At 39.6% G+C, this 27,476-nt stretch overlaps 1 protein-coding gene across 3 annotated transcripts; it reads right to left on the bottom strand.

Annotated features, from left to right (window-relative positions):
• Nucleotides 1-76: 76 nt before the first annotated feature.
• On the bottom strand, nucleotides 77-25,190 carry frmd4bb (FERM domain containing 4Bb). Of its 3 annotated transcripts, XM_031316375.2 has the most exons (24): nucleotides 24,976-25,190; nucleotides 15,561-15,626; nucleotides 14,501-14,595; nucleotides 14,263-14,355; nucleotides 13,810-13,894; nucleotides 13,437-13,493; nucleotides 13,326-13,348; nucleotides 12,145-12,228; nucleotides 11,480-11,545; nucleotides 11,098-11,155; nucleotides 10,924-11,010; nucleotides 9,242-9,318; nucleotides 8,885-9,023; nucleotides 8,653-8,794; nucleotides 8,280-8,413; nucleotides 7,961-8,077; nucleotides 6,712-6,940; nucleotides 6,578-6,631; nucleotides 6,329-6,479; nucleotides 5,949-6,113; nucleotides 4,947-5,731; nucleotides 2,669-2,807; nucleotides 2,122-2,241; nucleotides 77-982 (listed from the first exon to the last, which is right to left on the bottom strand). In XM_031316375.2, exons 2-23 carry the CDS (start codon nucleotides 15,624-15,626, stop codon nucleotides 2,124-2,126), a joined length of 2,964 nt encoding a protein of 987 aa, XP_031172235.1. In that variant the 5' UTR covers nucleotides 24,976-25,190; the 3' UTR covers nucleotides 77-982; nucleotides 2,122-2,123. The 3 variants fall into 3 exon arrangements, with proteins under 3 accessions (XP_031172235.1, XP_031172237.1, XP_031172236.1); XM_031316377.2 differs by lacking the exon at nucleotides 5,949-6,113; XM_031316376.2 differs by lacking the exon at nucleotides 2,122-2,241 and having other exon boundaries at nucleotides 24,976-25,189.
• Nucleotides 25,191-27,476: the final 2,286 nt, after the last annotated feature.

Raw genomic sequence — 27,476 nt, 5'->3', positions numbered from 1 at the left:
CATATTCAGTAACAGAACCCGAAGCGTTTTTTTCACCAGCCACACAAGCCTCTCAAAGAAAGTGACAACAGCCGTCTATGTGTCACACATGTATTTATTCACATCCTGGTTCCCAGTGGAAAATATTTTATGACAACATCTAACAACATATAACGTCACCTCACTGTACAGATGTGTGAGAAAACAAACAATGAGACTTGAATAGGTGTTTTTTTACGGCAGTGGCCTTCTGTTAATATCAAAAGAAGTTATCAAAAGAAATTATATCCTTACCATGCAATTTAAAACACATTACGCCACCGACAAATACAAATGGTTCTATAAACAATATTGACAGAACATATTCTGATTAAAAGTTTAACGAAAGGAAGAAATGGATAGTCATCAAATACACAGTCTGCTCTAATGATTGATCAATTCAGTTCTTGTACTTTCACATTGTGAACATGTTCAAGCTTTATTTTCAATTTGGATGTTATATATTTACTGGGATGAAAGTGGTGAAAAACATTTTTATTCTATAACCTACTGTTTTGTATAAGGCAGTAGCAAGCTCCTGCTAAAATACACAGAGTTGGATTTCAGTAAAAACACTCTTTTGCCTCATTTTTCATCTTTAAAACACAAAAGGGTTTGAATCCAGTGTGGTTGTGCAACATCTTAAAGTTCCTTGACACATTCTCATCTGCCTGTACAATTCTTCCAATCCAAGGCACATGGGAAAGTCATTCAAGAGTGTCATCACTGTGTTCAGAGGTTACTTTAACATGAGGACAGCGTACACATAGACTTTGCCAACAAAAAAACTAACAGACAGAACATCTCCCAAGACAGGGTTATGGCAGCAACAAATGTTTGGGTACAGCCTATGTGTGTTTTAACTTCACCCCCGTCATATGCTGCTGGCCATGGCTTTGTTTGTGCCAAAGTTTGGTTTGGTCCTTTTCAGCGGATGCTCATGTAGCTTCCATCCAGGTAAAATCTGTACAGACAGTGAGACAATAATATGTCAAATCAACTGTAGTTCAACTGTTTGAGAACAAGGAACAAACGACTTAACCTAAAAAACTGAGGAATGGAAATGGAATTGCAATACACCAAAAAGTCCACATTACTTTGTGAAGGCATGCAACATGATTTCGGCCTCATGGAGTAAATGGAAACTTTTATTAGCCTTGAGGTTGACATTTTTAGTTTAGAGAAATGTCTTGACAACTATAGATGGATTGCCAAGAATTTGGACATTCGTGGTGTTCTCTTCAGGTTGAATTGTTATAACTTTGGTGAGCCATGACTTTTCATCTGGCACCAACATCAGCTCAAAAAGTTTATTTGTCCAATATTTAGAAAGAATTACATTCCCATAAGACTCAGCTGTATTTTTTGTTTAGCTAATTAGCAAATGTTAGCATGCTAATATGCTAAGCTAAAATGGTGACCATGGTAAACAGTATAACTGCTAAACATCAGCAGGTTAGCATTGTTAATGTGAACATGTTTGCATGTTGATGTTAGCATTTAGCTCAAAGCACTGCTCTGCTCTCTTATTTTATGAAAATAGTTCACCGAAACACGTTTCTGAAAACATCTTATGCTGATAAATAGGCTATGCTATGCAGTTGCTGCATCTGTCTTCATTTCAGATCGATAACGGTCAGTTTAAAAGATTGTCGTCAGTTTTTGAGAGGTGTTGAGCCGAGCCAGCCGCTGCTCATTTGCATAAAGTTGCCTGGATTTAACTTTATGCGAATGAGGAGCGGGCGACTCAACGCCCCATTCTCCAAAGTCCCTGCGACGCTACCAAAATGCATTGCATGGCTGGTCCCATAAAAAAAAAAAAAAAAAAAAAAATGAATGGGAAGCGTGGAAATGAATCTGAATGTGTGATAAACAACTTAAAGGCATGTCCTCTCAGGTGCAAGATCATCAAGATAATGAGTGGAATATTTTTGTACAAATACAAAAGTGATGCTATGTGCATGAAGAAACCAGCTGACCACAATATGAAAATATGGATGATTTCATTAAATAAGCTATACAGAAGTGACACACAGATGAAGATGGGATGTCAAAAGTAGTGTGGCAACACGACACAAAGCAACCCGCTGTGTTTGGTCTCACCCTTAAGTGCTAGAGTGGTTGTTTGACGGTTCATCTGTACTAGTGGCCTCAGAGCCAACCACCTCAACTGACTCTGATTTTTTAGGCATTGTGTCGGACACTTTGTTTTCTGGAGGAAATCTGCACACATGAGCAATAATCATAAGTCAAGAAAGGCAGGAAGAAAGGTAGGAAGAAAAAGAGAAGGTCCTCGTGGTTAGATTTGTTAGTAGCAAAATAGCTTCAGGTCAGACAAGCACAGCTCTTTCTTACAAATGCAGGGAAATATAAAGTGATGTTTTATCCAGACAGACAGGCAGAGCTGCACACAAAACAAAGGCCTTAGACTGCAACATGCATTACAGGAAACAGGAGTGGCATTGACCTCCCACTGAGCATCGACACGGGACATTAGCAGGCTAATTATTGTATCCGCAACCAGACTTTATCTAAAATTCCACTAATAATTAAACTGAAAGAACAACCCCCAATTGTCTGTGATTGGCTCACTTTCTTGTGCATCCACAGCTCAGTGCGGAGATTTAGTGAACTGTACAGTAGCACTCACCTGCTGTGTGAGGGACTGCGGTTGTACGGAGAAGCAGGCGCCCCAGGGTGTGGGTACTGAGGTGTGTCGGGTGTATCGTACTCGGTCAGGCCGACTGCCAGCTGGTTGCGCCAGTTTCCTGTGCTTTCCACTGAGGACACTGCAAACAAGACAAAAGCAAAAATACTCAGCTGATGTTGGAGTGCAACTCAATAGTAATTGTTGTTATTGGAAGCACTCTTAAGTCCAGCTAAACGTCACTAATGCGAAACAAACAATTACCCTTCACATGATATGGCAATATGTTATTACAGTGCCGTTACTGCCACTTTACATTGGAATTTCACAAATTTATGATATAAACTTACAAACTTGCAAAACCTTTTTTTGTTTCTTTTTGTACCAATTTATTTATATTCAATTAAACCTTTTAATACACATTTTAATAAATTACAAGTACCAGTTTGGGCATCTCATATCTCACTATTACATTCAATAAGAACGACTTTCAAGCTGTAGTGTGTATTTCTGTCGCTCCCATGAGGAATTCTATGTAATGACAACAAAATTGTTGGTGCATCCACATGATACAAGCCTTCCGTGATCGCACATCATCCCCACCCCTCCTCTACGCAGTTGCCAGTAGCCAAGGAGGACACGGAGGATTAAGAAAACATGATGGACTCTTCAGAAGAGGTAATTATCTTCACTCGATTTTCTGCAACAGTTTCTAAACACAGCCATACTGAGAAATACAGAGAGTTGTGTGGAGCTGATAGTCTCAATTAGCTTCGTATCAACTCATTTGGCAATGGCTTGAATGTAACGGACGTTTGTTAATATCAAAAGGTTACGCAATAAAGGTTTCAATCCCTTTCCCTAAATTGTGACTCAATTGTTATTTCCGGCTACCTGATTTAGGAAATAGTGTCACAACTTGGGAAACAGGTTAAAAATCCGTGCAGCAGACACAAAGCTTTTTAAATCCAGATGGTTAGAGGAGTCTTTGAAAATTCTGGAACTACCTTTAGATCAGCAGTAACTCAACCACCAAGCATTTATCTTTCCAAAAACAACAAAAATGTTTTGCTCAGTGACTATAATGACTGACTGTGACTATGTGAATCTAACAGTAATACATCAGAGGCACAAAGTGGGGCTTTCTCCCAGACTTCTATTCTTGGCAGCCTGGAAAAGTTTTGGACACAGCAAGTTACACTCTCCACTGATACCCTCATAAACATGTCTTGGATAGATTAGCAGCTCTTTAAGGTGTGGTGTAGGAATTCAGAGTGAGGGAGAATTAGATATGGTAAAAAAATCTATTATGTGATTAATAGTCTCGCATTGCCAGACTTTCCTCCACCACGGCGCTGTGGAGGAGGGTCTGGCTAGTCCACACTGCAATTTCTTTAAACCAATCATAATCGTCATGGGCGGCGCTAAGCGCCGGACGGAGCAACGGTGCCGCTGCAAAATCGCCTCAGGAAGGAACTTTATTTGGTGGAACGTGTACGTTCAAAAGTTGTTTTAGTCGTGCAACAGCAAACTCACATTGGGGGAGGAGCAGGTAACCATTGACTGGAGTTTAAAATTCCAACACAAGGCTGAGGGACATCCGGGGGAATTTCCGGCGGCATCGGAGCAATCCCGGAAGTGGAACATCGTGGAGATATATATATATATATATATATATATATATATATATATATATATATATATATATATATATATCGATATTATATCGATATCGTGATATGAGACTAGATATCATCTTAGATTTTGGATATCGTAATATCGTAATATGGCATAAGACTTGTCTTTTCCTGGTTTTAAAGGCTGCATTACAGTAAAGTGATGTCATTTTCTGAACTTACCAGACTGTTGTAACTGTTCTATTTTTTGCCTTTACCCACTTAGTCATTATATCCACATTACGATGATTATTTATCAAAAATCTCATTGTGTAAATATTTTGTGAAAGCACCAATAGTCAACACTACAATATCGTTGCCGTATTGATATTGAAGTATTTGGTCAAAAATATTGTGATATTTGATTTTCTCCATATCGCCCAGCCCTATATATATATATATATATACTGTATATATATATATATATATATATATATATATATGATTAACAACCTACAACAGATATATACGTAAATATACTGTATCTGTCCTTTTTTAGAAGAAGCCAAAAAAAGGTTTTATTAAATTATATTTTCTTGGGAGATTTTCCATACACCAATACATTTGACTTGACTTTTTCAAACTGATGAAGGACATTATCTCACCTGATGAAAAGGAAGTGGTTCTGCTGGAGTGGCTGAAGGCTGCTGGCATGGTCTGGTAGCCCAGGCTGAGCTGAGAGCCGCTGTCGAAGTCATATCCAGCCAGCATCCCCCTCCCTCCCTCCCTGGGGCCCCTGCTTCGGTGGTACCAGCCTTTTAGATGCTCCGCCACCAGGGCCTTCTGCATGTTCTTGGCCAACAGCTCATTCCTGGGCCCCTCTCTGTTCCGCGGCGGCCTCACTGTTGCGTAGGGATTCTGGGAAAGACTATCTGCCCGGTCACTGCTGTAATTCCTGAATCTGTCATGTCCATGATACCCATTTATTTGGTAGGAAGGGTTGACGTTGTAGTGGCCTTCTACTTCATTCTCATACACGTAGGCACCGTTGGAGTAAGGCTCCATGTCCGGGCAGGGGTAGCCAGCGACGTAGTAGGCACTGGGTGCATAGTGTGGTGAGGTCTCACATGAATAACTACAACCAGAATGGTGCTGGACCAAGTTGGGCATACTCCCAGTATTTCCATACACTTCCACCTTCCTGTGGAGACGATGCATGGTTGAGGTTCGGGAGTCCAGTGTACTGTAGTGGGAGTTGGCCGCCCCACAGTAGTCCAGACTGGACTGGCTGGTGTAGGACGAGCAATCCTCTAACACCTCTGTGCTGTTGCTGCGGTGGGCTGGTGACAACATAAAGACGGGCTTCTCGGAGTCTGTGTCTTTTCTTAGCTGGGGCTGCGACTCCAGACTCCCGCTGCGATGCCTGAAGCTATGAGGAGACGCTTCCGACCTGCAACAAGAACACAACTTTTAAAGCTGTCTCCTAAGAGAACAAAATCAGTCATGGGATAATATTTCTGGATTTATTAGTTAAAATAAATGTTAGGGATTTGTATGGGAGCTTTGGTTAAAGGTTATTAGGTTGGAGAGAAGTGGGGATTAGGTTGAAGTGAAGTGAATGTTGGAGAGAAGGAAAGATATTGGGTTGGTAATGCAGCGGATCACACCTGAGCTGGCTGCTGCTGTAGGCATTGCGGGTCATAACCGGGGTGGGAGGCATGCTGCGTGGATCTCTAGGTCTGGGAAGGGTTTTATAAGGACTACTGTGGGTGGAGGACACCTCTCTTGCATTCTGGTAGTAGTGGGATGCATCCTGGCCTTCAAAAGCTAATCTAAAAGGGTGTGGAGAGGAGGGAAAAAAAAGAAAAAGGAAAAAGGGGATGAGATGAGATGTGAGGAAAGGAATGAGGCCGCATGACACAGCAAATATCATGGACTCTGCCAAAACATGAAATAATTGCTTCATTCAACAACAACAGCTTTTCAATAAAATCAAACGTTGTGAAACAAGTTATACTTCACAGAGGCAGGAAATCTGTTTCCTCACCTGCTGTGGTTCTTGTTTTGGTGATTTTCCCTCGGAGATCCCTTTCGTCTTTCCACGTCATATTCTGCTCCCAGTGATCTCATCGGACTGAGCTGAGGGGAACCTTGGACCGACCGTGACCGTGGCCTCTGACTGACACCGTCTGAGTCATCTGAATACGAAGAAAAAAAAACACGGTAACAATACTGGCACTCATTAATTCAAAAGTAGTCATAATGATAATTGTTACAGCAGGTCAGTCTCACTCACCATCATCCAGTGGGAGACTAGACAGCGAGCTACAGTCTGAACGGATGAGTTCATCTGGAGAAAGAGAAAATAACGTGTTTACTGTGAATATAATTAAATGATAATCCAGTAACACCGGTTAACCTGCACCATACCTGCAATGATCACTGAGGCCCGCTGTGTGGGCGTTTTCCCTTTCTTGATTCTATACTGGTTCATCTCATCCTCTATCTGCTGGAGTTTTTGCATGGCATCCAAACAGTTTCTCCTCCTCTTCTTCTTCACTGTTTTGCACAGTTCTGGCTCATTTGCGAGCTTCTTAGCCGCCTCCACAATCTTTCGCTGCAGGGCAAATCTGCTCTCCAGGTTCCTCAGGAAGGGATCCTGCAGCAAAACACAAGCAGCTCGTCACCAGAGATAAGTGTACGGTAAGTAATAAGAACTCTGCTGCACATATTGTAGCTTAATCATAAAGTAACTGCTATTGTCACCTGTTTTTCCTATTCATTTAAAAATGTGTTAAAGAAATAATCTGATTAGATCTTCATGTCAAATTGACGTTATTGATGATATATATATTTTGGGCATTTTTAGGCCTTTATTCGACAGGACAGCTGAAGAAATGAAAGGGGAGAGAGAGGGGGAATGACATGCAGCAAAGGGCCGCAGGTCGGAGTCGAACCCAGGCCCGCTGCGTCGAGGAGTAAACAAATATATGAGTGCCCGCTCTACCAACTGAGCTAGCTGGGCGCCCATTGATGATATTTTTAAATACACTATAGATACAATACTGTCATGTCTTTGTTTAGTTAGTTAGTAGCTGAGTACACTTACTGATAAGGACAAGGCTGGTGATGTTCTATAGTTTTGTTAATATCAACAAATTCCATTAAAAAAACAAAATCAACAGTGTCACTTAATATTTTCTGACTTCCCTACACTGTGGCACAAGCCAGTTGGTTGCTATTGAAGTACTAAATCTTTAAAAATGGATATAAAAAATGTTTATAGTTTCATTTTTCGAAAAGTCTCCAGAATTTCCTACACTGTACTCTTTGGCTACTGTTACTCAAACAAGCATAACTACTACAATTGTTGGGGACTATTTTCAGCTGCAGATTTGGTGCGCTAACAAATAGGCCTTGTTGCAGCACCAGAACGGTGTATGTGGGATCAACTCAACATAAACTACAGTGCTCCAGTTTATGGACAACAATTGAGCTCTATGACACAGAGGAATAAGATATTTGATTGTTGATCAATTCATTATTGGTTGTGATCTTTTTGTGGCATTTGTTGACAACAATATCAAAATAAAATATCACCAAATGCATCCTTTAAACCCCAAAAGTGAAATATATCAACTTTAACATACATGATACAGACAAACAGAATAATACAGACCTCATTGTAGGGGAAAAGGTCATCTAACTTGAAAGCAGTGCCAACTCTCCGTCTGACATGCGGCGGTCTTTCACCTGAAGAGAGGGGATACTCTTTTGGCAGCTTGCCAGTTAGCTCCTGAAAAACACAAAACAATAAGTCCCATATAAATACTTTTAGCTCCCCTAAAGCACTTTAAAGTGAACGCAACAGCAAAAAAACATTCATCTTAATAATGGGAAATCAGCTGACTGAATGTGCCAGAAAAAAAGAGACATATATGTGCTTTGCAAAATGTAGCACCATGGAGAAAAAAAGTGTATACAAAATGATTTCTCACCGCCTCTCTCAGGCAAATCTTCTTCAGTTCTTTTGTTTTCTTGGCCAAAATATCTTGGATCTCCTGCTCTTTTTTTCTCAGTTCAGAGAGTTTCTCTTTCTTCTGCTCTTCACTCATTTCAGAGTCTGCTGAACCTGTGAAAACAATATTCTTACTATTCTTGCATACACCTAAAAATGACATCTATGTGATACTGTGAGCTGATTTTTTATCATGCCACCTTTACTTTTTTAATTCAAACAAACAGCTCAGTGTTTATCCTTCATAGCTTCAGAGATACTTGGGCGCATTAATATGATCTGAAATAATGATTATTATAAAAACATGAACTTAATAGACACTTGCTTCATGAACTGGAATAGTTATAACCAACCTGTAGACACCAGGCTGCCATTGCTGGCAGTTATGAAGTTATTCTTCAGGCCTGTGTCTCCCAGTCTGTGTATTTTTGCTCCTCCGTGCTCTGTGAGATCCATGGCAATTTCCTCCACACTTCTTGCTATTCCTAATTTAGTCTAAAAGAATTCCAAAAAAAATGTACAACACAGATTAGTGGATGGTATTAAAAGTAAGTATTAAAAGTAATGTAGTAGACTGACACTTACTTTGGTTTGCTTTCTGTCCAAGTAGAACTGGTGCTGGCTAATAGCCATGACCCAAATGGTTTTGATCAGAGAATGGCTGGCATACCATGTGTGGATGAGTAGGCCCGTCTGCCCAAAGGTCCGCTTGGTTACTGCTCTCCTGTTGCAAGAAACACACAAGAAATCAAAACCGGGGGTTGAGATAGAGATTTTTAACATACTGGTAATTCAAAAAACAAAAGCAACAGTGATGTGAATCTTAAGATAAATGCTGAAATGAGAGAGACTAAATTATAGGCTAAGCAACTGTAAGCGCGATAAAAAAATTAAAATAACTAAATAATCGGTTAACAAAGAAGAATCTCTCCTGCTGCTCACCTGTGTGGATCATTAACTTCTACAGCAAATTTCTTCTCTCGGAAGTACAAGTTTTCCAGCTGCTTCCACTGATAAAGCTGGGGATAGAAATTAGAAATAGTCGATTAGGGAAATTGATATTATGCTCTGTAATTCACAAACTGGAATGCAGAGAGATGAGCAGCAGTATATGGCCAGAATAATGGCTTTAACATGTCCATTTGTGTCTTCAATCCTGGTAACTATTCATGATTTTATTCCAAAATTCTGCCATGACCATCATAACTGACATCACATAAACGATTAGAAAAAAAGATTAGTAGCGCAGGTGTTTTGGCTTGCATGTTTCAGTCACAGTCGTTAGAAAACAAAAAGCCAGGCTGTAACATGAACTGTCATTACAGTCTTGGCCCCCTGGCATGTCAAGTCTGCAATAATGCAGGTGTTAGAAAGCTAAGAATGCCACAAGGGGACATTACACAAAGACTTATCGCAGTACGCAACACTTTCCATGGCTCATCACGTCCATCCCTGTATCACCCAGGTGCTCACTGACAACAGCCAGATATGAACAATCTATTTGGGTCAGTGACTCACTCTGTGTCTGGACACGATCCGAATTAGACACAGACAGCGCAGAGAAAGGGATACTACATGTGGTTGCTTGGGGGAGTATTTTGTATCACAATGCTGCCACATGGTACTCAGTAACAAGGAGCGGCAAAAATCCAGCTTTACTATTACAAATATATGTATATCATTTTAAGAATTTATTGAGAATGTTTCTTTTTTAAATAAACATACAAATTGGTACATGTTATTTATGAATAAAAGCTCAGTTTTGCAGTATACAGTAACTTCCAAACAAACAAAGAAGTGAAGTATCCAATCTTACCAGTATAATAGATGTCCACAGGTCCCGTTTCTTAAGTTATTAAATCCTCCCTGACTTTGCTGTCAACACAAACCCATACTTTGTTCCTCCTCCTGTCAGCTCCAGATTTGTCTCCTCAGGTATTCTCAGAACCTGCATTATAACGCCCCAAATCCAGCCCCTTTCCCTTTGACATCACCAGCTCACTCCTTCTTCTCCTCTCCAAAACAAACGCTGCTGCCTGCACACGGTCGGCTGCTTGCACAACATTTTGGAACGGAGCAGGCAAAGATGGATTGCATCATGTGGAGTGATTACCAGGTTTGAACAGGCCAACAGTGCCAGTAAATTAATGTGAATTGTTTTGAACTTTCCTCCTCTTCTATATCAGCATTGCGCCGCATGTCTGCACCCTGCAGATACCGGAGTCACAGACTGGACAACATAGCTGATGGATCACTCACATGGGTGGTTCTCCTATCAACTCACACCCTAAATACAACACTAATGAAACAGGAAAAGCAGGTTCATAGTGTATGTATGATTCTCGCAGATTTTATACAAAACTAACCGCATTAAGGCAAACTGCCAGAGCTCTCTAGACTGAGATTTTGCTCCAATTTTTCAAGTCTGGCCTCGTCTGCTGCAGCAGCTGCAGCCCAGCCTTTGTTGGAGTGAAATAGATGATGTGTGAATGAGGTTGGTGAATCACCACCCTATGTGCAACAGCAGCAATCCTTACCCCTGTGCATTCTTGTCCATAGTCGGATTAGTGGAGCAGAGAAATAGCAGCAGCCATTTTAGAGAAAGAGCAGCAGGAAATGTTTACCTTTCGAGGTTTTAATTTATCCTGCAGGTCATACTGGCCGATGCCCTTATAGCTGATTCCAAGCCACCACGGGATCCCTTGTTTATCCTGTGTGGCAAGAACACAGCTTGATGGTTGACTCGAGTTTCAGGTGCTACAGCTGTCATTCCCCATTAATCACAGCAGAAGACCTACCTTTACTTCATAATAATGCACGCCATACGTGGGCAAGGATTCCACTAACGTCAAATACCTAGAACAAAAACAATTTTTATTAAAACCAGCAGCTGCTTTTTTTTAACATCTGCATGTGGTTTACCTTGGAAATGTAAAAAGATATAAATGGGAATTTGATCTCTGTCCAGTGAATCAGTGTGATTCACTGGACTGCAGCTGAAGAGGAGCTATTGATTTCTCTCAGATGATGAGAAAAGGAGTGCCGGAGAGAGAGACAGAGAGAAGGGAGGGCCAATAGAGGTGAGAGGAAGATTAATGGACTTAAGCTTAATAGCATTCATCTTCTAATTACTAGTGTTGAACCATTTGCAGCAAATCCACATTTGTCTTCAGTACTTACTGCACAATGGCCTGTCCTCGGGAGACTCCTTTCAGCTGTTTATAATGTTCAATTACTCGATCCTCACTGCAATGTCACATAAAGAAGACACCGTTTTACGCTTTAAACAGATGTACAAGCCATTCTGTTGTGTGTTCTGTATGTGTATGTAGCTCCGTAACTGACTAGATGTAGTAAAAGGTTATCATAAATGTAACTGAATACATCAACAAATTATACTTTTTAGTTAAATAATTAAAAACAATAGCTTTATACTTTTACTAAGCACCAATCAGTTTGTTACTAAAACAAAAAGCCTTTTATTTGAAGTTTTTCCTTGACTGCCCATCCATTGATTAATTAAATTCAAACCTAATTTATTTTACTCTTCTACAGTATTTATATATTTTCTTTTTCTTATTTTTTGGTCTTGGCACACACTGTGTAGAGGCTAGCTAGCCTAACTGAAAACACTGGTAGCTAAACATGGAGCGCACCAGCCTTTTCAGCTACCTAACTGAAGCTAACTTCCTGCATAAAACTACACCAGCCACTGCATGTAATATTAATCATCCATATTCTGTACTGCATCTTGCTTTCGTGATAAAGTCAAGTCTACAGGCCTGCATGACTTACAATTCATTAGTGTAGGCAAGATTTCAAACAAGCCTTTCTTGTAAGCGTACCAGTATGCAAGTGATGGGTGTTCCTTGAGTACTTTGGTAGGAAGAGTTGGTAGTTTCTTCAACTCTCCTCTAGTGTTTTCATCACTGAAACAGACAAGACAAATAGTTGTGATAACAGTGTTGGAAGTTGACAGGACAATATCTTAACTGCACTTCTTTGATTTTATACAGTTTTTGTCAGTTAAGTACATTTACTCAAGAAATTACTGTCTGAAAGTACAATTTTGAGGTACTTGAGCATTTTAATATTCTGCAACTTTATACTTCTACTCCACTACATTTCAGAAGCAAATTGTGAACTTTTGCCTTCAGTGCATTTATCTGACAGCTGGACTTCCTTTAATAATATCAAGGGTGCTAAAAATAACTGCCCAACAGTAAATGAAATCTCAAACAGCTGCGCCAACACTAAAGGGCCCATTCTGCATAAGAAGTCCTCGCATGTGCATTTTGTAGATAATACAGAGTTATTTTTACACTGTGGTATATTGCAACTATTATTTAAGTTCTGAAAACTTCTTCCACGACAATCAATTGCATTTTGTTTACATTCTATTATCTACATTGCCAGGAACACAATTCTGGTGAAAAACTGAATCCTTTATTTTCTTTGGCCTACCAGCACTCAAATGTAAATATACTGAGTCTAAAAAAACTTCTGAAATTAGCCTATAAATGAGTGGGTTTTAAATTGTTGACTGTAAACTCCCAGAGTTGCTGAAATCTCCACAAAATCCCAGAAGAAATACACAGACATGATCTTATTGTCCTGAGTGGTAGTTACAGCCCCGACAGCTACCGTAATAAAGAATTTACACATATGAACAAAGATGTCTGTATTCCTGAACCATCTTACTTCATCAGCTGGTCAAAACCAGGTGTTGAACTGCACAAAGACCTGCAGTATTCCCTCTGAACACTACACATATGGGCCAGAAAGGCAGTTCTGTTAAACACAGATAATAGTTGCTCTCTGCAATGTAAAGGTGCCTCTGCTCTGCAATACTTGGCTTCTATCAGCACTATGAGATTCATTAGCTGCCTGGTGCAAGCTTCTCAGCAGTCTGTGGTAAACCTCACATAGCACTGCCATTGATTTTCGTTGTGACCTAAAAGCTTCCTATTAACTTGTCCTGCTGCTGTTAAATACTTCTTACCCAGCTGATAATATATGCACTTACCTTGTGTAGTCTCCCTTCGCCTCCTAGGGAAAAAAACAACATCAGATGACATGCTTTAAAGGAATTTTAGATGCAGCAATTAATGTATATGAAGCTATTGAAAGCACTAACCTGCAAAGCATTGGCAGCTAATTTGAAGACGTTCTCACTTTCCACTTCTATAATCCCCTGAGAGACACAATAGATCAATTAGGAAAAAAATGAGCAGGATGCAGACCATGTGTTCCATGTGAAGAACACTTTCTAGATCTAAACATAGAATCTTCTCTGTGTTGCCCTACAATAACCTCTGCAAATTAACTCTTTTACAATTTTCTTAGACTGTCTACTTTACATTCCAGCCAGCAGAGTGACTGAGCCCTGCAGGCATTGTCTGCTGAGCTACAAGGGTCCAGAGACAGTGTATCATCAGGGAGCTGCTGAAAACAAAAACAACTAGCCGCATTATGTTTTATTACTTCAAAAACAAGAGAAAAACTCTTACATTGTAGACAGCAGATTTTGCATTCAGGAAGAATAACTCCACCGTTATGATGTCCTTAAGCTGTGTTATGTTTTCTACATAAAACCTGAAGGATGAAGGATAAAAGCAGATGCACACACAACAATGTAAAGGTTAAACAGATACTTTGTCAATGTGTTATCGCTGCTTATTATAGGAAATCCTCAAGTTGCACTTTTCTCTTCCTAGTGAATACTTCTGTAAGCAGTGTGAGGTGTGGGTGAGAGTGACAGTTTATGATAATGTGCAAAAGCCTGAAAACCACCAGTAAGACACTTCACAGCCAAAGCTTTTTCAGCCAACAGTTACACATTCAAGACAATCGTTATAGGACCCTGGACATTTTGTTAACAGCTAAAAGATATACTCCATGTCAACAAAGTAGTGCTCCCTGCTGGAGATCTTGTGATTTGCATGAGAAAAATGAATTATTACCTGACCAGGAAGTTGAGGGCAATGGGCCCGGACTTCTTCGAAAAGTCGTGTTCAAGAACTCTGCGGTCCATCTGCAGCCACTTACGTTGACCACTGCAAAAGCACATAGACTGAAGCATCAGAAAGCTGTATTTTACACACACACACACACACACACACACACACACACACACACACACACACACACACACAAATATGCAGACCATTGAACAAAAAAATAACCTAACTATTTACATACTTGTCATCATAAAATGCGAGTCCAAAGAATTCCTTCTCTTTGAGGTTGAAGTGGGAGGAAACCAAGTCGAGGAGTTCGTACGACAGCAGCTTAGGCTGTGGAAGAAGATTTAGATTTAGTTGGAAACCTACTGTAATTCAAAATATTAGGTAAACATCCAGAGTAAAATAATTGGTAAATGTGTCACAGATACTTGAGGAAATTATTTTCTCTGTTGCTTCCATCCCTCAAAAGAGAAGTAAGACTCAAAGATCAACTAGAGAGCAGACTGTAGCACTGGAGTGAAGATTTAGTGTTGTGCTCAAGGACACTTCAACAGCTCACATACTAAGGGACTTAACCCAAGTCATGCCGCTGAAGAGTTGTCTTCTCACTAAGTTAACATACTGCCCACATATATTTGGGAGAATGTGAAGGTGGAAACATACCTCCCTTCCAATCCTTTTTACACATTTTGTAATACGTTCCTACTAAAAACATGCCACAGACATACTGCATAATATTTACATTGTTTTTAAACCTGCAATAACAGATTTTTTTGGGTCACTTGGAGGCAGAGGAAACAAGATGTGAACTTCTTAGGTAAAAAGTTGCTTATTTACACGTCCAGCAGATAGAGAGCAACATTAGCATTTATTTTGATGAATAAAGTCCAATATTCACTCTCCTTTCAGTTCTGGTTTGGTTGCCACCAACTCTTGAAGGAAATATCTGGCTCTTTAGCTGCCAAATGTTTCACTATGTTCAACAGTTAGTTGCTGACCGTCTGCCTGCCATTTGATGCTGAGCAGGTAGTGTAAAGTAGTTTTTTAGAGCTTTTTGGCTGAAAACAACAACAAAAAACAACGCAATGAGAGTGAACGATAACAGTACAGTTAGAGCCAGAAAAAAGAAACAATGAGCTGAAAGACGCACATACGAGCTGAGGGGAACTGCAGAGGTGATAATCTTCATGGGTTGAAAATTACCAGCAACCCCTTTCACATTGCACATAACCAGTTGATCCATTGTAATGATAAAAATATGAATTACAGCCGCTTTAAGTCAGCAGCATTCATACCTGAACCAGCAGCTCTAGCTTCCTGTCATCCAGCAGCTGCACTTGGCACAGTCTGCCCTCGGTCATCTGCAGGGAAAAGAAAGAGGAAGTTCAAAGCTTGTGACCACTTGTGACACAGATTGCAAGCTATTTATCATCACAAGACACAATTACATCATGTGTTGGTAATGTTATTACAACTATAGCTGTAGGCACATAAGGCCTGTGTTTTGTATCTAAAGAGTTTTAAATAATGTTACTATGTCTAAACTAAGCAAAAGCCTTGGTGGTAAATACAGGGGGAAAAAACACACTGACATCGTTAATGACAATAAAACTATTGTCTCAAGGATTTGTTGCCATAGTAACCAAAAAAAGGATTGTTCCATTTTGAACCTTTCACATTGAACTTTTACTCTTTCAGTCTATCTGCTTTTCCAACATTTGAGTTAAGAATTATCCAGTGGAATGTAATAAGTACATTTACTCACGTAATGTTCTATTATTACTAGGGCTGCAAATTAATTGCAATTTCATCGAAATCGCAATATGGACTAGTGCAATATCCAAATCGCACAGGGGTGCAATATTTGCTAAAGGCAAAATATCTGTCAATCCATTCTGAATTAAGTATTGTGGTGCTGCAGAGACGTCCCGGCCTACAAACTGTATCCTACAGACTAAAGAAAAAATCTTCTTTTGGTACAGATCCTCGCAAAAATCACCAAAATGATCATTCCCTCCAATATCGTGCATCATATCACAATCGCAATATCAGTCAAAATAATCGCAATTAGATATTTTCCTCATATTGTGCAGCCCTAATTATTACTACAACTTCTACTCCACTATATTTCAGTGGGAAACATTGTAATTTTTACTGTTTGCTACACTATATTTATTTGATAGCTGTAATTACTTTGCATATTAACATTTCACACATAAAACATATGATCGGTATATAAAATGTGCATTTCTACAGATGAAACTACCTAACAATATATAAAGTAATTCAAATCTAATCAGACATGAATGCAACCATTAAAGTTAAATAACATAATATGCAATACTATAACAATTCAATGAGTACATTTACTTTGATACTACATTTTGTCAGTGACATGCAACCGCTTATAGCAGTAAACTACAACCTCATATCAGATTCTGACTAGTCTTGCTCTGCCAGACCCTCCTCCACAACGCTGCGGAGGAGGGTCTAGCTAGTCCACACAGCATTCCGGGATGGGAAAAAAACGTGCTCTGGTTTATTGGCATTTCTTTAAACCAATCACAAGCGCCATACAGAGCAACAGCGCCTCTGCAAAATAGCCTCGGGAAGAACATGTGTACGTTCAAAAGTTGTTTTAGTCGTGCAACAGTAAACTCAGATTGGACAGATAGTCTAGCTAGCTGTCTGAATTTACCCTGCAGAGATCTGAGAAAAGGTTAACCATAGTCCTCATAAATCGACCAGAATTTAGAATGCCAACACAAAGAAAGCCCAAGGCAACGGATATCCGGCCTAAATGAGTGAAATCCGGCGGAATTTCCGTCGGCAACGGAGCAATCGCGGACCTGGAACATCAAAGATATAGACTAGATTCTGACTAAACCCTGCATCCATTAAATCCAGTTCTTTGATACTTGTGCCCACAAAATAAGAAGTAAATGTTTGTTTGTGCAAAATCATTTTGACCACGATGCCCTTCAAACAAAGCTTCTCATCACAGAATCTGCTTGATCTACTAAGAGACACTGAAAGCGCTGTACGCTCGATAAATCAAATAGCCGGTAAAAATGACAGATTGAGGTTAACCAGTTACACAACAAAACCTGCTCATAAACTGAAAAAGATATACTTCAGAAAGATTCAACACCCTACTCATCTGACAGAATGAGGCTGATGACAACTTCTCGGAGTGAACCGAGCAGCTGCTGTACCTGGTAGACCTCTCCGAGGAGAGGGCAGGTGTGGATGCATCCCTGACCAGACATCATCCTTTAATAAGAGTCTCGTCTTGGATCCAGACCATGAAATTGTAAGTTCAGAATGAACCGGCAACTTGTTCCATCCAGGTTCTTGACTAAGCAGCCAGGCCTTGGCTGTGTGCAGTGGCAGCTTATACGGTGTAGCCTTAACAGCTGATTGAATGAGGGCAGGCTGGGTCAGACTCCTGACCACACTTTAGGGTTTAGTGATTCTTAATACAAACAATAGGGGTCAGACAGGAACCATAAGTGGCCAATATAAGGTGGTTAAGCATGTCTATATTCTCTGCTGAATTTACTGAGACATTTTATTTCACTTGTTGTGTGCTATTCTGTGGCTGAATTGCTCTGAATCTGGATATCAGGTGTCTCTGTGATTTGATAAAAGAGGCACTAAAGTGATGAAAACAACTCAAATAGGCTTCACTTTACACCCACTCTACTTTTCATTTATTCATTTCTCAAGTGATTGCTCTAACAAATGATTAAACAAATTGCCCTGTTTCCTGAATGGGATGGGACACACCCGGTCACTTCTTTAAAGCACACCATCTGTAATGTTTTAACGAGCACTTTGTCAATTACAGCCTCTGAATAATGTGTCTTTTTGCCACAGTCATAAATTCCCTGTCATGATTTAAATTAAAAGTGCATATTCAATAAATTCAATTAACTTGGAGTGCGTGGCTTCATGTGACAATCACCAGGAGTATTATTACATTGATTTGAGACTGATTTAGTTATGACTGCATCAGGATTGGGTCACACAATTTGTCTCCGTTATAAGCATGACATGACTCCAGCCTGGCATGTACAATAAAGGCACTGGCCACTAGATGGTGCAGGGATTATTATTTTCTATGTGGAGAAGAAGTTGGAGAAAATGGCCTCTTAAACAAGCAAGCGCCACTGAGGAATTTTCATAAACAGTTATAAGCTCAGCAGACAAGAGTCATATTCAGCTGGGATGACTTGTACTTGCAATATAGATGAAGTGAGTGGGAGGAGGCACTGTGATTTTTAGGAATCTACTGTACGCTATTAATCATTTGAGAGCTATAATCACTACAAGAACTGCTATTTATATCTGACAGCGCAGCCCAACAACCCTGACTAACCCAGCAGTTTCTCTGTCACAACACACACAAGTCTCCAGTACAGGCTGTGATTTAAAACTGGTGGATAATAATCAAGAATAAACTATAATCAGCGATGCACACACTAGCAACTAGGGCTGTAACGTATGATTATTTGCATCCCTGATTAAATGTCCAAAGATAGTGAAAAATGCTCATCACAATATGCTGGAAACCCCACTTCAAAATCGCTTGCCCATGCAGTCCAAAACTTAAAGATATGAAGTTCACATAAGACAACGAAAAGTAGTGAAACCTCACATCGGAGAAGCTGGAACCAGCAAATATTTAGTATTTTAAGTGTCAAAATAGTTACTTTCTGTTGATCGATTGATCAGCTTATCATTGCAGCTCATTAACAACTGCTAAAACCTAAATATATTCATTTGTCATCTCATGATGTCTGTGTGTTTGTCACAGCACAGCAGACAACACTGCTTAGTCACCACCAACCTATTCAACCACAATAAAAGGCTGGCCTTGGACCCTGTGGGGTTAAGACAAGCATTGAACCTTCATGTAAAAAAAAGACAGAGGAAAGAGAGGAATGATCTTGTCAGTCATTGTGTTTGTCTCTCCAGAGACGCTGCAGGGTGTGGATTTGGCTCTACTCTGGAGCCTGAGGTTGGCATATAGACAGCTTGTTATAGCGTGCTACAGTGAAACATCCCAGCGGAGACATAGAGAAGGTGCACATGTGACCTCCTTCACAAAGAAACAAGAATAACCATGTTCAGTGCAATAAGACATAAGCTGGTAAGATGTAGAGATGTAAATCTTTCTGATGATGAGCAGACAAAAGCATGGACAAAATAACACTGTTAATTCTCATCTTCACCAACAAATATCAAGCTTGAAAGTTGCACAATTAGGTAACACGAGAATGTCTCTGATGTCTGAGTGAACTAGCTGTCAGCGTGTAATACGTCACACTGGTTAAATGTCATGTCCAGACTGCAGCCCGTCTTATCTCAGTTTCCCGTTTTCATGCATTATTGATGAAGGCTGGTATCACACACACAAGTCAGTGTCTGCTCTTTATGCTTACATTTATGCTACATGCTTACACATTTGAATACACCCACTGCAATCAATTATAGTTTATACAGTCCCAAACTATTTTTGTTTAGATTTCTTGAAAGGCCAAGTACAACAATACACTGGTAAAAGTAGTAACTGGATTCACCCATTAAGACAAAGACAAAATGCCAAAAGAAATAATGAAAACAAAACCTGTGAATTTAAGTGGCTAGACTCCCTAACATCAAGTGACACAATACACTGGCGGTAAAGGGAAACACACTAAGTTCTGTGTGGTACATGAGATTTTACAGTTCCTCCATAATGTTATGATAATGTAGCTGACCTCTGACCCTGACTGGTAACAACACAAATACCTACATGATTGACGATGACTTCATTACATGGATTCCAAAAGGTTATACAGTAAGTAATAAGTGATATCTTCATTTTGTTTTTGGTCTTACATTATGACAAGAAAGTCTTAGCTCTCCTAAAGAAACCCCACAGACAGGATGCTAAATTAGTAGGTGTATTGGCAGTGCAAAATAAAGAAATAAAAACACCAAAGCCAAAACTGCTCAGAACACTCTGAGTACACAGTGAGAAACCCTGCTTACTGAGGCTGTGGGCTGAAGGATTCAGCACAGGATTATCTGAAACCGCATCTGATATCTCATCATGACTCATGTTGTCAGCGGTCAAAAAGGTATCTGTCTAGCATCATCTCCCAAAGAGAACCAGTCTGGCTCTTTGTGATATCCGGAAAATTCATGAACACAATGAGGCTCAGGATATTATGGAGAAATTAGAACCTGGAAGAAATATTAATTTGTTTTTATAGCACAGCATATTTGTAATAGACAGGACAGGCTGCATCACGGAAGAGTGATTCAGTTGAATGACGTCAAGTTCTTATTCTCACCCCGAAAAAGGACGTCTACAAAAGCAGAAGGACATTGTGATATATTTTCTCATGGCTGCCCTACAACTGCCCAGTAGCAGCATGGACCACAATATTGTATTAGCTGTGACAGTAGCGGTCAAATCTGCTTCTATTAGTCACCGTAGGGTCGCAATGCTAGTGAAATTAGCACAAATAATCAAGTTAGCATTTGTGATATTTTCATTTGAATTCAAATTAAAGTTTCCATCCCCATGTGTTTTTTTTCGATAGCAACATAGTGATTGAAGTCACAGAATTTCAGCTGCTGTCGTGAGAACTAACCTTAAGGGATTTTAACTGTGTGTTCAAACTAAGAAAAGCTACATAATGGGTAAAGAAAGGGAAAAGGTGTTTGCATTTTTATTCATGGTGTTAAGGCTAAAAATATGACACTGTTCAGTGTAGGGCTGTCATCGACTAAAGAAATTCTTAGTCGACTAACATTTGTATGATTTTGTCGATTAATCGATTAGTTGATGTAATCGACAGAGCTGTGCTCTTTGAGAGGTGGTTAAGACTAGAAAAGCACAATATAAATGTAGTTAATGAACCATCTGTAAAACTGAGTTTCTCCACAATTAATCCTGCAAAAGCACCACTTTAAATCTTGTGCTTACCAGAAATGTGCTCATAAGTTTCTTGGAAATGAGTAATTAAGCATGAATAAGCATAAAAAATGACTCATCAACTAAAGAAATCTTAGTCGACTAAGACCAAAACGACCGATTAGTCGACTAATCGACTAAGAGGTGGCAGCCCTAGTTCAGTGAAATCCCAACAAACCTGTAGTAGAGAGAATAAGCTTACTTTTATTGGAAGTCTATGGTATTGGTTGGCAGTCTTGATATATGGATGACAAACGTGTTTCAATTCAAAGGGTCTGGTATGATGAAGACCCTTTGAGTCGAAACACATTGGTTATCCATTTATTAATAAAAGGATTATAATATTATTGTTATTATTATACTATCAGAGGGCCTCTGATGGTTTTTAAGACTGCCAACCAATACCATGGACTACCATTAACAGTAAGCTGGACAGTCCTTTATACTTCAACATCACCAAGTTTCTTGACCCATGGTGAAGCAGCACCTATTTTTTTTTTCTTCAAACCTGTAATAGTATTTAGAGAGAAATTCAAAATGTGCATTTGTCCCAGATCAAACAGGCTGTACATAGCCGCAGCGGTGCTTTGAGCCAAATGCTTACGTCAGCATGCTCACAGTGACAATGCTAACATACTCGCTTAGCAGCTATAACGTTTCCCATGTTCACCACCTTAGTTTAGCATGTTAGCATACCAACATGAAGGTGGTGCTGAAAAGTTCATGAAGTTTTTTGTTCAATGGGTTCATCATCTTGGGAACAGAACTGTATTTGTTGGGATATCTTGAGTTTAAACAAAATGATCTAAGATGTAGAATTTCTTGTTTATATAAATTTATTCCTGGATCTAAGACAAATGTGTTTCTGTATCACGTACAAAAAAAACCTCAACCTTTATTGATCAGAGTTCTTACAGATGAAGATGCTCAGGTTACATATATATATATATATATATATATATATATATATATATATATATATATATATATATATATATATATATATTAAAAGCCTCACACTGTGACTGCAGCATCTCAGCACAGAAAAGAAATACCTTCAAAGCACACAACAGAGCATAGGACTGACACAGACTTAAAAGCAATTGTAAGAGCTTTAGCACCAGTTGCCCTCATTCTCTGGGTATCACAGCTGTCCCCACTGACACTCATGACATCACAAAACTGCAGTTTCATTACACGGAACTGCAGTGACTTTCTGCAGAGCTCAGGGATGAGGCACTGAGGCACGAATGTGAATGGGTGGAAAAAAATGGAACATGGACCAAATTTCAAGACCTGGATGAAGTACAAGAGTGTCTGCAGCCCAGTGAAAATCATCATTATCAGAGCAATATTCACAGCGATGTAAATCAAGTTATATTTATTGTCTTTACCTTCACTGAAAGCAAATGTCAAGGATCCGATGATATGTTGAGACTGGATTCAGCAGTAAGACTATGTTCTAACTATGGCTATGTTTAGACAGAAATGATCTGAAGGGAAAACGCAAAAGTGGCATTGCGTTCTCACTTTTAATTCCATGTTTAGACAAGCGTTTTGGGGGGGAAATCTGCGTGCATATGGTGACGCAAAAGTGTGTGAAATTCGATGTAGTATACACACCAGGCGGCTAGGTGGTAGTGTGAAGCACTGCCACACAACACCACCAAGTCTGCGCGCCTGCGTAGAACCTTCCTTCTACTTCTCTCCCTCTCCTCTCCCTAGTAGCGCGAAACCAAAACATGGCGAAGCGAACAACAAAAGCTGACAACTTTGTCTGGACAGACGAGGAGGTGGAGTTATTGCTCCAAACAACCTTAGATTACAAAGCCACAAAGGCACAACAGGGCGTGGACTGGGAGTCCTGCCAGTCAAAATATATAGACATATGGACCGAATTTCTTCAGCAGTATCCTGTACCTGGAGGGACGTCATATCCACACGAGAAAGACGCTATCTAAGTCAGATATCATCAAAGCTGAAAGCCATCTGGACCAAGTATAGGCAGGCTGTGGATACCCAATGGCAGAGTGGCCATGGGCGAGTAATCACTCTATATTTTGATTTATGTAACAAAATATAGAGTGCCACGGTGAGCAGATCGGAGCAGACTTTTGCGTTTTTACCCTTTAGACGGGAACACGACGGTGGAGCGTTTTTAAGATTTCCACTCTGGAGGGTGGTTTCACTTTTTTGCGTTTTTAAGCCCCCCAAAAAAAGTCGCCGTCTAAACGAAAGCCACATCAGATAAAATATTTTGTCGTTTTCACCCTTGCGTTGTCGTGTAAACAGGGCCTATGTTCTCCTCCCCTGCCAACCTGTTTCGCTTCAGTGATGGTGCTCGGCTTTCACATTATTATATATATCAGATTCACTCCCTCTGTGTAAAGTGTATGAATCCAAGATTACTTGCCTGTCTAAAAATAGATCGCTCTCCCTCTCTGTCTTTAGCACATTTCTCAGGAAGCTTTGATTCCTAAACGGACGTTTGCCAACCAAGCGCTGAGACATTTCTCAGCAGCATCAAACAACTGCCTCTTAAGGCTCTCAAATTGACAAACAAGTGAGGATGTTTCAAGAAAAAAATATACATATATTTAATGGTGTGCTGAGTTTTGACCGATTCTGTTTCATGTATTGAAGGAGTTAACCGGAAATATGACTTAAGTGACCCTGTCAAAGAGTTGGTCAGAAATTCCCCCCAAAAAGTTGACAGACTGTGATAAATGACACAGGACATCCTCTCCAACAAATAGGAGAAGCGACAAAGTTTCACACTGGACACGTGTGTCATGTAGACAGGACCATCACAACAGTTCCTGTTTACAATGCCTGATGCTTTAAATACACACTGACATGCGTCTCTTCCTTCAACTCAGAGATAACATCAGCATGTCAGTGTTAACCTTTGCGGGGCTTATCCTTGTTTTTCACCAGTGAAGTAAAAATAGTGCTCCAGAACAATAAATTGAAACGAAAAATCATGAGGTAACAAGGACGATATCTTGGCCTACCTGCATTCAAACTATAACAACTAATGTCCTTTTAACAATGACTTACAGGCTTGGCCTGGGTCATCAATTCTCACCATAGTCACAAATCACATACACTTCAAAGCAAAATAAAATTATAATTATGCACAAAATGATTTACCAAAAAAACTAGGTAATGCTTTGGCAAAGCATAATTCACAGTGCTGCAAAAGGGTAATTGGTGATTCATCTAGCATTTTGTTTAATATTCACCAAGTCACACTACCTACAGTAAATCAATGTAGGCTAATATACAGCCTGCTTCTCCATATTACATTCAGTCAGTCCAGAATAGCTCATAGACCACTTTTCTTTTACTTCAACACCTCTAATACCATCTCATATCCACTACAAACAGCAGTATTGTCCACAGCATCCTATAATGAGACTACCCCACCTCAGGGCCAGTTTCCACTGTGCAGGGAGAACAATGAATGTGCTACTGTGGGCTACTGTAGTACTGTGTATTGGGTGGTTTCCACCTGAGCCCCATGACTAAGACATGTGTGTCAAATAAAACCTCACTCCTCCTAGTTTTAGTAAGGAAACACGCCGGTCGCTGCAGAGAGCCAAACCCATGCTGTTGTAATTTCCATTGATGCTCTCTATCCCCGGATCACATGCGCCCATGCCTCGGTCTACTTTGTCTCCCCACCGCTCTCTGGGGCGGGTTGAATCTGCTCCATCACATCATATATATCGCCTTACCTTTGCACTCCCTTTATCCGGTTTACGTATCGATAAGGTGTAGCTTCCCCGGCATATTGATCACCTCTAGTTCAGCTTTCTCCCCAGCTGCTTTTGCCAGGGAGGGGAGCCGCTGTAGAGCCGCGATCCATGTTCATCCTCCGGTACTACTGTAACGCGCACACTCGCCTCGTATTGAGCCACACTTACCACGCCTTCACCCGCCGGCTATTATGTGAACAAGCCCCGCATCTCCTCCCTCCTTCCCTCACTCCCTCCCTCCTTCCGTCTGCCTCTCATCCAGCAGCTGCCGGCCGGCCTGATTCCCACTGAATCCTCATAATAATTAAGTGTGATGGCCTGAAGGCTGTGTGTGCCGACTATACAGTATAGCCTACATAAATATTATTTATTATAAAGTGTTTTGTCTGTGATATGACAGGCCTCAACGCAAAATATGTGTTCCTTGTTTATTCTGCCCTTATCACACTGGATTTAATGTTATCTCCAAAAGTCTTACATTGTCCATATGGGGCACAGTATGTCCATTGTCCATTGTACTCAATATTTCATTTCTGGAGTCCTTATTGTGTCATATAACATCGGTTTATTGGGATGCTTATTAGTTGTTTCCATGACAATACTTCCTAGGTTCCATATTAAACATGTTATTAGGCTATACTGTATAGGCTAATAAACAAAGTATTAAGATGTTATATTACAACCAATCTAATAAAATGATACAATGGAGCAACAGTGTTGATATTGAAGTGAATTACATCTCTCTTTACAAAATTTTAGGTTGCCATTTTAAAACTGGCCAGGGACAACATATGTAAATTAGCCTGTTGAGCTAACTCTGCTGTTGTCTAGTGAGCACTGTCCTGTCAAATAAACAAATGAAATGTGTTTACAAAATGGCTTTGGGAAATTGCATGATAAATTCTACTTTTAGATATTAAGTTTATGTTTAATTGAATTAATAAATACTGGAATGTAAATTACATCATTGTTAAAATATATTTTATATTTTAAAGTTTATTAGCTGAGTTTAAGTGCCACACCTTTGTTTGTCTCCTCTTCATGACACAGCTATTTGTACCCTGTAATTATTTAATATGTACTGGGTAATTTAAAAAGTACTTACAGTGTAATATAGTTTTATGTCCCCTTAAATGCAAATTTGTTACTTTTGTTACATGTTTTTCATTGCATTAGTCTTTGGTTGATGTACCAATATGTGACCACTCAGTCACATTAAGTAGCTCCAGAAAATAATATACCTTAGTACGTTTACTGTATCCCTGTAGTATTTTAACACTTTTCTTTTAAATATTTATTTTGACGTTCGTTTGTTTTGGGTAATATAACAAAAGAGGATTCTTGACAATCCAGCTAACAGGTTTTTTTATGTATGTTTTGGTCTGCTTGGATGCACTGTATTTGCACAAAGGTTTATTTTCCCTTAGTTACAATGACCCAGGGCAGTAAAACAGAATCTACTTGATAAAAAAAACATGCTGAGGAGGATTTTACACGTGACACAACGGACAAAATACAGGAAATGGTATGACCATTGACAGTTCAAACATCATTTTATAACAATGTGTATGGCCATCAACACCAGCTGCAAGAAATGACTATTGATACTGCTGAACACTGACACTGAGGGACAAATGAAATGCTTTGATGAATAGCCCCGACTTTGTTTTCAGCATATTTAATGGCCAAAAACCACCGTCATATTTAAAAAAGGACTTTACATCTTTAACCTAAGTTGACCTACATTGAAATGTGGGTCAAAGTCCACATTTAGCACTATTTACAGAAGAAAGTGTACAAGAGTCAATTCTGGGTGTTGGTTGTTATTATGCTACCAAGTCAATTATTAAGTTTATGTCACTATGCACTTCAGTTAACATCATTGACACGTGCAATTCAAAAAACACAATACAGTTGAACCAGACAATGGGTGTGTGTTCCACATGTGGTATTCACTATAGCTCAGGAGTGATGGTGCCACTGAAATATTCATTACGGTCTTTAATATTTACTCCGCTGGTAATTTTCAAATGAAAGTCCCCAAACACAACCTGTTATTCTGTTACACAAATAAATGTTGAGATAGAATATCATCAATATACTGACAAATATCATTTTGCAATTAAAATAACTGATACATTTAGAAACTGTATTGCTACTATATGTCCTTACAGTCTACAGCAGAGCGAGGCTTCCCCACCCCCCCTTTGCTCATATAGTTCTGACATGACTAAGTATCTCATTAAGATCCCCCAAAACCATCTGTCCAGTGAGTCTCCTCCCTACAGGAAAATCTTCTCATTATCCTCGTTACTCTCATTAGGAATTTAATTCTATCATCATTGGCTAGCTGTACTTTTAATACATTCAGGAAACACATCCTATAACTGGCATGTAAAACTCTTACCAGGTCCAGCAATGTAAACATTTACTGTACATTTTACAATACACGTTTAATGTCAGAATGTCAATATTTCACA

The sequence above is a fragment of the Sander lucioperca genome, chromosome 12 (assembly GCF_008315115.2).
Source record: "Sander lucioperca isolate FBNREF2018 chromosome 12, SLUC_FBN_1.2, whole genome shotgun sequence".
Classification (NCBI taxonomy): Eukaryota; Metazoa; Chordata; class Actinopteri; order Perciformes; family Percidae; genus Sander; species Sander lucioperca.
This window is presented reverse-complemented; position numbering and strand designations above follow the sequence as displayed.

Coding starts and splice junctions, on each gene's coding strand:
- frmd4bb (XM_031316375.2), bottom strand. CDS start 15,626: ATGACCGAGGGCAGACTGTGCCAAGTGCAGCTGCTGGATGACAGGAAG. Junction 13,349..13,436: donor TAGCTGCCAATGCTTTGCAG/GTTAGTGCTTTC, acceptor TTTTTTCCCTAG/GAGGCGAAGGGAGACTACAC. Junction 12,229..13,325: donor GCGAAGGGAGACTACACAAG/GTAAGTGCATAT, acceptor TGTCTGTTTCAG/TGATGAAAACACTAGAGGAG.